General features: G+C 34.8%; 1 protein-coding gene and 1 pseudogene across 1 annotated transcript in view; both read left to right on the top strand.

Annotated features, from left to right (window-relative positions):
* Positions 1-916, top strand: part of LOC138874088 (F-box protein At1g49360-like) — a 1,935-nt gene extending 1,019 nt beyond the window's left edge. The window contains exon 2 of the mRNA XM_070152592.1: positions 911-916. Coding sequence (XP_070008693.1) covers positions 911-916 — 6 coding nt within the window. The remainder of the gene's footprint in view (positions 1-910) is intronic.
* Positions 917-7,445: 6,529 nt separating this feature from the next.
* On the top strand, positions 7,446-10,312 carry LOC138874087 (uncharacterized; annotated as a pseudogene).
* The last annotated feature ends 533 nt before the right edge of the window (positions 10,313-10,845 follow it).

The raw sequence follows: 10,845 nt of genomic DNA, 5'->3' as shown, positions 1-10,845 counted from the left end.
TTCTAAATTTTTAATTTGTTTTTGAAGAGACGTTTTGTCACTTTCAAAAGACAAATCGCTGGGAACTATATCATCAACTGAGGGTTCTTGAGAAGAATCAAGAATTTCCCTACTTTTAGAAGAAGGGGCTTTTGGGATAGAACTCCTTGAAGAAGAACCAGAGGAGCCGCCTCGCGTAGATTCTAACCCTGTTCGAAGCCTACCTCCTCCGCCTCTTCTGTGTCTAACAGGGGCGTTGGGGAATTGATCTAGAATTGGAACTTTTTTACGGTTAGGGTTTGAAGAAGACATTGTTAAGAAGGAAGTATGTGCTGAAGATTTGTGAAGAAGACAAAGGAAGAAAAAGTTATGTGTAAAATGGGAACCGTCAACTTTAGAAGTGTAATGATGAAAAGCCTATAATAAATGCAGCTATCACTTCGTAAATAGTGAGAATAAAGAAGTCTCGAAAAAGGGTATGAATAGCGGAATCAATTAGAAAATGACACATGGGCAGAACATTAAATGGAAAAGACTGCTGAGGCGTTAATACTGTCATGAGCATTAATTGTGGCAAAATTTCCTTTTACATGAAGATCCACTTCCCAATTATTTAATTGATAAAAAATAAAAAGTGGGGGGACTATCTGTATTGGAAAAAAACTGAGTTTATATTAAAGATGATGTGGCATGACACGTGGATTAGTTAAATGGTCAAAGCGCAGCAACTGACTAAGAGGCACGGATGGAGACAACCACGGGAAGAAGAATTTAAATAGGCACGAGACGACGTATAGATACGAGTCTCGTACCAATTTAAATTATTTACAGCCAACGGATTAGAAGGCATTAAAGGCAAAGACCTGATGACAGAAAGGAGTCCAAATTAATTATTAAATACTTGATACGTTACAAAATTGGTATTTAATAGGAATGATTGTATAACGGCTTATTTAATGTCATTTATTACTCGTGATTATATCATTAAAGCCGAGGCTTCATTCCTTTACCTAGAATTATCTATAAAAGGAAGAAGTATCATCATTTGTAAGGACACGAAATACTATTGAGAATTTATTGAAATACACATCTATTTGCTTTTTTACCATCATTCTCAAAAGTATTTTATTTTTGTCTCCTGATTATCAGTAACCCGAATTTCTTTTTAGCTTTGACCAAAGACTCAGATTTTTAGACAAAGGCATTACCTCTTCTCCTAGGATTAGCTATAAAAGGAGAAGAACTCACCATCTGTAAGGATACGAAATATTATTGGGATCTTACTGAAATACAAAACTATTTACTGCTTTACCATCATTCTCAGAAGTATTTTGTTTTCGTCTCCTGATTATCAGTAACCCGAATTTCTTTTTAGCTTTGACCAAAGACTCAGATTTTTGGTTAACCCCCCCCCCCCCGCCCCCTTTTTGGTGTTTATTTTTCTCTAATTTTTATGTAAGTGCTTTAATTTGCATATAAATTTTAAGTCCATTATTTATATGAAGGAACAAAAGGTTAAATTAATAAATGGTAGAATAATAAAAAAAATTAAATAAAGAACCTTGTATGATCTTAAGTACTTTCAAGTCAAATTTCAAAAGTCTTTTTTCTTTTTTAAAACCCGTGTCTAGTCAAACATCGGGACCGAAAGAGCAATAATTAAACTTAGCCTAAAGTCTCAAAAGAAAAATGTGAAGAAGCTACTTATATAGTACAAGATGCTAAGCCAATGAAGGTATGCTTAAAATTGGTTCATTAAGGATCAAATCAAGTTATTGCCTATTAACCAAAAAGAAATCTGCTAAAAATATCCGAAAGAGATTGAATCAATTGGCTCTGGAACTCCATACGAGATTCAATGAACAGTACTTAAGAGTAAAAAATAATTTGCATTCAATTCAAAACACTACAGACCTGGAGTAATTAGGTTAAAATTTTGATTTGTAAACCACGAATTTCTCAAATATTATCTAGCCGAAATAGGATTTTAAGACTCGCTAAAATATAAAATCAAATTGAACAATACAAACATTTAGCTTAGCTTGACTCGTGTAGGAACTCTCTCTTTGACAGCCTTATTAGGTATTTGGATAATATTTAGTTGAAGTTAAAAAAAAAAAGTAACTGAAAAAGATTATTTAAAAGTTGAAGTTGACATGACCTTCATTAAAAAGGTTGAGAATTTGTCAATAGAATTTATTTATTTCACTTGAAATAGTTCTCCAACAAGGCAACAAGTTTTCCAGAATTTCTACTGTACTTTCGACGCCGATTACACCAACTCTCATTCGAGCTTCCGTCAATTCATTCATCTCACCATAAATCAGCTACTTTTGATTTTGCAATATTTTCCTTTATTAATCACTCAAGATCTGAAGTATAAAGATAGATAATTATTGATAAAAAAACTGCAATTTATTTGCTTAATAGACATGCAAATTAAAAAATTCATAACTATACTTAAGAATAAAATACTTCAAAAAGCACACATACAACGAAAACTTTTTGTTAGAAAAAAGAATAAGTTCTGTTCCTATTAACAGAAGGGCCCTTCCACTCGGCACCGTCATATTACCAAGACTAGCTTTCGTCCCTGCTCGATGGGTGGGTCTCGCAATCAAGCTCTCTTCTGCATAGGCCAAGTATAGAGCTATATAAGCTTCCGTTTAGCCATAAAATTTGGGAGCTATTTTTCATATTTTATCTTCAAATATCTGTTTGTTTATAATTTTAACCATTTTTGGAAGATTTTGAAAACAAAATCTTCAAATCCCAAAAACAGCTCTAAAGTAGTTTTTGAAGTTTTCTACTCACAAAACTTCAAATTCTTTTCAAGTAAAATACATGTCCAAATACAATTTCAACTTTAAAAATTCATTTTTCATCTCATATTCATAAACTCATTTTTTCAAGTTTCAACCAAATCTATATTGAAACGCTAACTAAGAATGGTGTTGACAAGGGGATGTAGCTCAAATGGTAGAGCGCTCAATTAGCATGCGAGAGGTACGGGGATCGATACCCTGCATTTCCACATTTTGAATAATCTAACCTGACGTTTGTGTATCTATATTTTTTTCTCTTTTAAAGACGATGTAGATTAGATTTTTCTTTAAATTGATTTATCCGGTCAGATAAAATGGAATGGATGGTATATAGAAAGCTAGAAATATATACCTGATTGAGCTCGAAAAAAGCTTTGAATATATCATGACCAGCAGTAAAATTTCGACATAAAGTTAACAACTTACATTGAGGCATATTCACAAACACTTTGATACGTGTCATTTGGTAATATTAAACAAGTGAAAGAAGTCTGCAAAATGGGCGTTTGATAATTTTGAGAATTAGAGCTGAATAAGTTGAGGGATTAATGTACGAAACTAGAAATTAAAGAGAAAAATTAACCTGATGTTTTGCAGATGTAGTGGTGCCTTCGTCTTTACCAAATGGTGAGATTGAAGCTCAGGACCAATTTGGCCATTTTATAAAGATATCTTTGCACAAATAACCAGCGGGGTTCTCTGTTTGTAAAGTGGTTAGATTTTATAACACCTCGAATATATTTTAGAGAAATTTTCATAAAACACTATCTTTTAGTAGTAATTAGTCATCTATAGATACCATTTGCTATATTACGGATTATAGATATCTTTTCTGTGGTTATAAGATGTATTTGATGTATTTAACCTATTGTATTCATGAATACAGTAGCAAAAATAGGCGTGAATCAGGAAAGTCCAGCTAATCAGTTGTTGTATTAGAGTGTATTCGACTGTATTCATGGAGTGAAACATGGGATTACAGTTGGACAGATTATTGTATTTGACTGTATTCACGGCGTGAAATAGGAGATTACACTGGTTTCAAAACGGAAAGTGAATCAATTAACATAATAGACTCCTAATATAACCCAACAAACTCAATTATAACATACAACTTTTAAATTTTTTAGTTATAAAAAAGTCTCAACCGAAAAATACTCCAAAAACATAGCAATCTTCAGAAAAATTATATAATACATCTGAATACATAAATTATATTAATTAAAAAAACATATGAATACATTCATGGCATATAGAGAGACAATGAATACAATGAAATACATAGAATACAACGGGATACATTGAAATACAATGAGAAAAAAAGACAATGAATACAATCAAATACATGGAATACAACGAGATACATTGAATTACAATGAAAAAAAGACAATGAATACAATGAAATACATGAAAATACAGCGTGATATGTTGAAAATACATTAAAATATATTAACAGAAAATCAAATTGCTCAGCCCCAAAATCCGTCATCTTTGTTCAAGAACAAACCCTAATTTTCGGGGAATCCGCCGTCGAGCAAAAACCCATCGTAGCTTTTGTAAGCCCTTAGCTTTGATTCGTGTATTTTCAAAGGATGACGGAAAATACAATCATAGGATGAAGAGGGCAATACCATCGTAGCTTTTGTAAGCCCTTAGCTTTGATTCGATTCGCAATTGCCTTTGGGGTTAAGAAATCGTTTTTCCCCATTTTTGAATTTGGAATTGAGATAACCAAGTTCAAATCTGACGGAAAATCTAGGAGATGAAAGGAATAGAGAGAGAGGGGGAGAGAGAGAGAGAGAGAGAAAACCATACAACTGGATTTCGCCGGAGAGGAGGAGGTTCCCAAATCCTAGCCTAGAGAGGCGGTGGTCTGTCAATGAATCCGGTATTATTTGGAAGTGTGATAACCCAAAATGTCATCTTTAAATTAAATAATATCTCGGTATTTTAAGACCTTGAAAATCGCTATCAATAAATCCTCGACTTGCGTGCGCAATCCGTATAATTTTCGGGAAAGTTCTTATGTGAAAAATGGATGAAATTGTGAACTAGAGCTTTAAAACTCAACTGAATTGACTTCGGTCAATATTTTGGGCAAACAAACCCGGATAAAATTTTTGACCATTCCGGTAATTCCGTATCGTGATTTGGGACTTGGTCATATGCCCGAAATTGAATTTGGAGGTCACTAGATCAAATTATCGCCATTTAACGGAATCTAGAAATCTAAGGTTAAAGATTTCTTAAGTTTGACCGGAGATTTGACCTTTTGATATCGGGATCAGAATCTAGTTTTGAGAATTTTTATAGCTTTGTTATGTCATTTATGACTGGTGTGCAAAATTTGAAGTCAATTGAACTTGATTTGATAGGTTTTTGTATCGAATATAGAAGTTGGACGTTCTTAGTTTCATTAGGCTTGAATTGGGGTGTGATTCAGGGTTTTAGTATTATTTGATGCGATTTGAGGTTTCGACTAAGTCCGTATCATGTTTAGCACTTGTTGGTGTATTTTGTTGAAGTCCCGAGGGCCTCAGGTAGATTTCGGAAGGTCAACGGGTAGAAAAAGCTGTTGAAATTCACTTTGGGAAGCTGCTGTCTTTTTTTTACAGCACCATGAACAGTGCCCATGAACAGTGCCCGTGAAAAGTACCGCGTGAACAGTACCGAATGCGTGAACAGTACCGAACGCGTGAACAGTGCCCCCGACATTTTCTAGAAGATTCTTAAGTTTTGAAAATGGGAATCCCATTTTCCATTTTTATCAAATTGGAGCTTGGGGAGATGCGATTTTCGGGAGATTTTCGGAGAAAACAACGGGGTAAGTGTTCTTAACTAAATTTTGGTTAGACTACCCGAATCTATTACTAGTTTTGGCATTTAATTGGTGATTTTAGTTGGGAAAATTTTGAAAAACCCTCTTGGTTTAATTTGAAGATTTGAGGGTCGAGTTTATGTCGGATTTTAGTAAAATTGGTATGATTGGACTCGTAGTTGGATGAGTTTTCATATTCCATAATTTTTGTTAGGTTTCGAGACGTGTGCCCCACGAGTGAATTTTTAGTGCAATTTCGGATTTTTAATGGAAAATGTAGAATTTCATATGGAATTAATTCCTATAATTTTTATTAACTAAATCGAATTGTTTATGACTAGATTTGAGAATTTCGAGCACGAATTCACGAGGCAAAGGCTTGTTGAAATTTTGAATTGGTTGCAAAGCGAGGTAAGTGTTTGGTCTAACCTTAGCTTGAGGGATTAGGAGTTGTGTTTTATTTGTTACATGTTAATTGTGGAGTACGACATATAGGCAAGGTAACGAGTATCTATACGTTGGTGTCAAGCATGCCCGTGAGTCTTGTATTATAATTGTTATGACTCCGTTGTGGTTTATTGCGCTTCATATGTTATTTTCACCATTGTTCCCTTGCCGGGATGTTTGTTTGATATTAAATTGGTATCTATTTCTGAAAATTGGTAATGAATTCTAATAAGAAGGGATTGTGAGTGGTAATTGGTCGGGCTTGCCTAGCATCGTGTTGGGCGCCATCAGGATCGGGATTGAGGTCGTGACAGGAAGAGAAAAGTACATGTGTCAAATTAGAGAGAGAAAGAAAATAGTGTAACTAAATAGCGTATTTAGTGGCTTAGGGTAGGAGGTACCAAAATTAGATATTTTGTTATAAACAGTAAAAGGTATCTATAGAATATAATTTTTTTAAATGATATTTATTTAAAATAAATAAGGTGTTAACCTTTGCTATAGGAAGTAAAAATTTCTAAATTTTATACGAGGTACGGGTTTTTTTTCCGCCATTTAAATAATACAGATTTTGTAGCTGAAGAACAATTTCCAGCAGACAACCCATCGCCTCAACAACAAGAAGCAGATGGTTCATTTTCTAATGGGCATTTTCAATGAAAGTAAATCGAATAATTGTCGGGTTATTTGTAACGTTAGTGTAAAATCAGCTATTATTTTTTTTGTTTGTTTTTATTTTGTAGATCTATGATGTCCTAATTAGTTGCTCAGACTCTTCATTTTGTGGTGTCGCACCCGTGTTGACACATGAGTGTGGGTATGAGATCCATACCAAATTTCGTCAATTGATTTTGGATACTTTGACCAAAATCGACGAAAAAATTCGAGACGGATACAACAATTTCTTAATCAAAACAAAAGCTATGGTGGAATTTAATTTAGACATATTCAGTAGGTTTAACATTGATGATTTAACCCCAGTTTCCCAAAATACCACTAAATTTTCAATTGATATTAAATTCTGAATTCATAATTTCAACAGTACAATGTACTTAGGCTAAACCTCGAATCCATTACTCAAATTGTCACTCAACTATCCAAATTATCTCTTAAAGTCACTTTTCTTTCGTTTGTAATAACAAAGTCACTGAACTATGCCTATTGCACTCATAAGGTCACTCAATTAGATTTTTCAAATTTTGGATTGTCACCTATTTTACCCTCTAAATTATAAACATTTATCTTCTTTTTATTTTTTAAATTTTTTTTAATATTTTGGACCATCAAGTTTAGGAGATAATTTGGGATAGCTGAGTGACCATTTGAGTGATGGACTCCTAAACCTCTCAAAGATTTTGAACCATCAAGTTTAAATCATGTATCTGCAAGCAAAGTTATCCCATAGACGTGGAGCAGTGGCGGAGCTAAGTGTGTTGAAGGGAGTTCAATTGAATCCACTTCATCGAACAATTACACTGTACAAATAGGGTAAAAATAAACTTTGTTTTTATATATACAAATAGTTGATTACTAATGCCATTATATAAGAGAATTATTGGTATCATATTGGAGATTATAGGTTTTAGAGGATTATTAATCTCTTTGTTATTAAACCATCGCTGGTTTGCTATTCTTATCCTACTGTAAAGTCCAGTCCGCTTCTTAGAGATTTATTTTTCTTCCAATGTCAACTTTTTTTTAGTAATTAAATTTTATTATTACTTGGGAAAATATACAAGTATAGTAACAACCCTATCAAATACTCACTTAGATTTTGACATGCAGCCCCAAATCTAGTGTCCTCATTACTACATGCCTACTTTGCTATAACAATCTAATGGTAAAACTTGAAATCCTGTAATTTCCTAACTAGTTTAGATTTCAAAATTCCTCGACAGTGCACCTCTTGAACTATCATTCTAGTCATCTCCTCGCAGCTTCTTTGTTTTCCACGAAATATTCTCTAGTTTCTTTCTTGCCAAATGTAGTACACATTGCACATTAGAAGGATTCTATATATTATGGATATTTGTTGCTTGCCTGCTGCATGCCTTACAACCTATTGTATCTCTTCATTCCACCCCTTCAATAGCAAAACGTTGCGGCTCTAATACTGTGCCCCCAACAGGAATCCCATATATGTTACCCCCATCATATTTGTCCCATCCACCAACAATCTGAAAGTACAAGATGGGGGGGGGGGTGAATTGTAAATATTTAAACGTAATCGCTTTTTAGTTGACTAATTTATTGAGTAGTCGACTAGATATAATAATTCAACAGATATAGTAACCGGAAGTAAATTGCAGAAAGTAAATGCAGGAATTAAAGACACCAAGATTTTATACTGGTTCGGATTCAATGTGAATCCTAGTCTAGTCCTCTTGGGTTGCAAGGGAGTTCTCTTTTAGTAAATGTATTTCTCCGAGTACAGTTGTAGTGAATTTGCACACAGTTTCTCTAGCACTCGTTTTTGATACAATGTCCCACCAGTGTTATGCTCTCTTTTCTTCCCTGACTTGTTACACAGCAGATCTTAGTGAACTACAATGTTTGTTTGCAGTAGAATAAAGAGAGTGATTTTTGGTTCGATCAAAGTATGTCATACTAGGGTTTAAGGCGGTATAAATACTTTGATGGATAGTCGAGGCTTGACAATCCAAGAGATCTGATCCTTGGAAAGAAATTGATTCTTTCCAAGAATAAGATAGCTAGCCGTTGCTTCTCCTTGATTTCCTTCCTTCAGCAGAAGTATGAATGAGGACTTGCTCCTTGATTGTTGGTTCTTCCAAAATTAGTCGCGTACCAATTTTCTCATAACTTTCGATCCCCCGGGATGCTGGCCTTGATTTGTGCCTTAAATTTAGGCTTGCTTGATTCTCTCCATCGCAGCTAGTCGTTACTCTTTGCTGATTGATTGACTGATTGAATTCCTTCCAAATTTGCGAGTCATTTCCTTAGTTGTCCAGATTTGCTGATTGTATGGTAATCTTTGCTGATTGATTTCTTCCCTTGTTCATCAGGATTGACTCCAGCAGTCTTGTGGTATCTTCTTGACTTCTTGTAATTGATTTCCTGCACATGTATATTATTTGCATCATTAAACTGGATCTAACACAATCCTTCGTGTTTGACGCTTAGCCTTATTATTATAGGGTAACGAACTAACAAAGTTTGCAGCTGATTTTACAATTGTTGGCTGGCCAAGTTGAATTCGAAAGTGGCGAACGTAATCTGATACTATTAGTGCATCGTCAGCGCAAACATAGACATTATCAGCTAGCTGATCAGTTATCTTAACTTATCTAGTTATTCCAGCCTTACGGGTATTTTGAAGAGTTCGTGCAACATAGGAAACTGGTATTTCGAATTGCGCCCTCAGGGACAAATACAACTGAGTTCTCGTTACAACTTCCCCTGCCCAAAGCCTTGTTCCTGTTAAGACTTACTATTCGTCTTGATGGAAAAAATTATTATTGCTGGAAGCATCAGATAAAAGTTTTCCTAAAGTAATTGAATATTGCATATGTGCTCAGTGAGCCTTACCCGAACATTCTTGAAAACTAACAGAAATGGGTTGATAATGACTACCTTTGCTCTTACAACATATTGAACTCTCTATCCGACAAGATTTTTGAAGAATACTCAAAGAAGAGTTACAGTGCCAAAGAACTGTGAGAAGAGCTTTGATCAACTTATGATGAGGAATTTGGAACGAATTGAAGAGTTCCGAAGTTAACAAATATTTGCAGTTCAAAATGGTTGATGGCATAGCGATTCTTGAGCAGGTTCACAATATTGTCGGTTCTCTCATGGCATCAAGAATCTGGATAAATGAGAACTTCCATATTAGTGCTATTATCGCAAAACTTTCCCCCTCTTGAAAGTACTGTCATGCAATGTTAGTGCATGAAAATGTTCTGTCTCTCGACATGTTAATGCATCATCTAAGAGTGGAAGAAGATTGTTGCAATCGCTGCCGAAATGATAATCATGAGAAGAGAGTTGGAGCACGGAAAAGGGGTTGACAAAGAAGTAGTGGTATAATTGTGGCAAGGAGGGGCACATCTCAAAAAACTTTAGAGAAAGAAACTATCAAGTTTCTGCGAAGAGCAACAGGAGGGAAAGCGAAACCATCCCTGTTGTCACTAAAACCAAGATTAACGGGAAGACAGACGAACTTGTAGCGACTGTTACTGGTGTTAAGAGCAATGGGAAGAAGTTTGATAAAATTAGTCCTTAGGTCAAATACTAGCATGGTTGAGGAATCTTAAAGTTGCTACCATAAGTCACGGGTTCGAGCTATGAAATCAGCCTCTTGCAGAAATGTAAGGTAAGGATGCGTACAATAGATCTTTGTGATCCGGCCCTTCCCCAGATCCTGCACATAGTGGGAGCTTAGTGCACCGGGATGCCCTTTTATTCTTTCAACTAGTGTATTGTAATAGTCAAATCTTGTTCATACTCAATGTGCTTCCAATGAGGATAATAATACTCATACATAGTCTACATTGACATTCTTCATGTGCCCAAATCCTTTACCAAAGAGAAGTTATTTAACTGCTGTTGGACACTTTGTAAAATATTTTGAGCATCCAATGGAAATCGTTTAAAACTCTTATGAATCTATTTGGACGTTCTTAAATGAATGCCTGATGTAGAATTTAATTTAATATCACACCCTCTGAACTTTGATTTTGGGTACATCAACATGAATACGGACGTATCAAACGCCGTCAGCTATGATATCATGTGAAAGAATTGAACCATCTAACC

Source organism: Nicotiana sylvestris, chromosome 7 (assembly GCF_000393655.2).
Source record: "Nicotiana sylvestris chromosome 7, ASM39365v2, whole genome shotgun sequence".
Lineage (NCBI taxonomy): Eukaryota > Viridiplantae > Streptophyta > Magnoliopsida > Solanales > Solanaceae > Nicotiana > Nicotiana sylvestris.
This window is presented reverse-complemented; position numbering and strand designations above follow the sequence as displayed.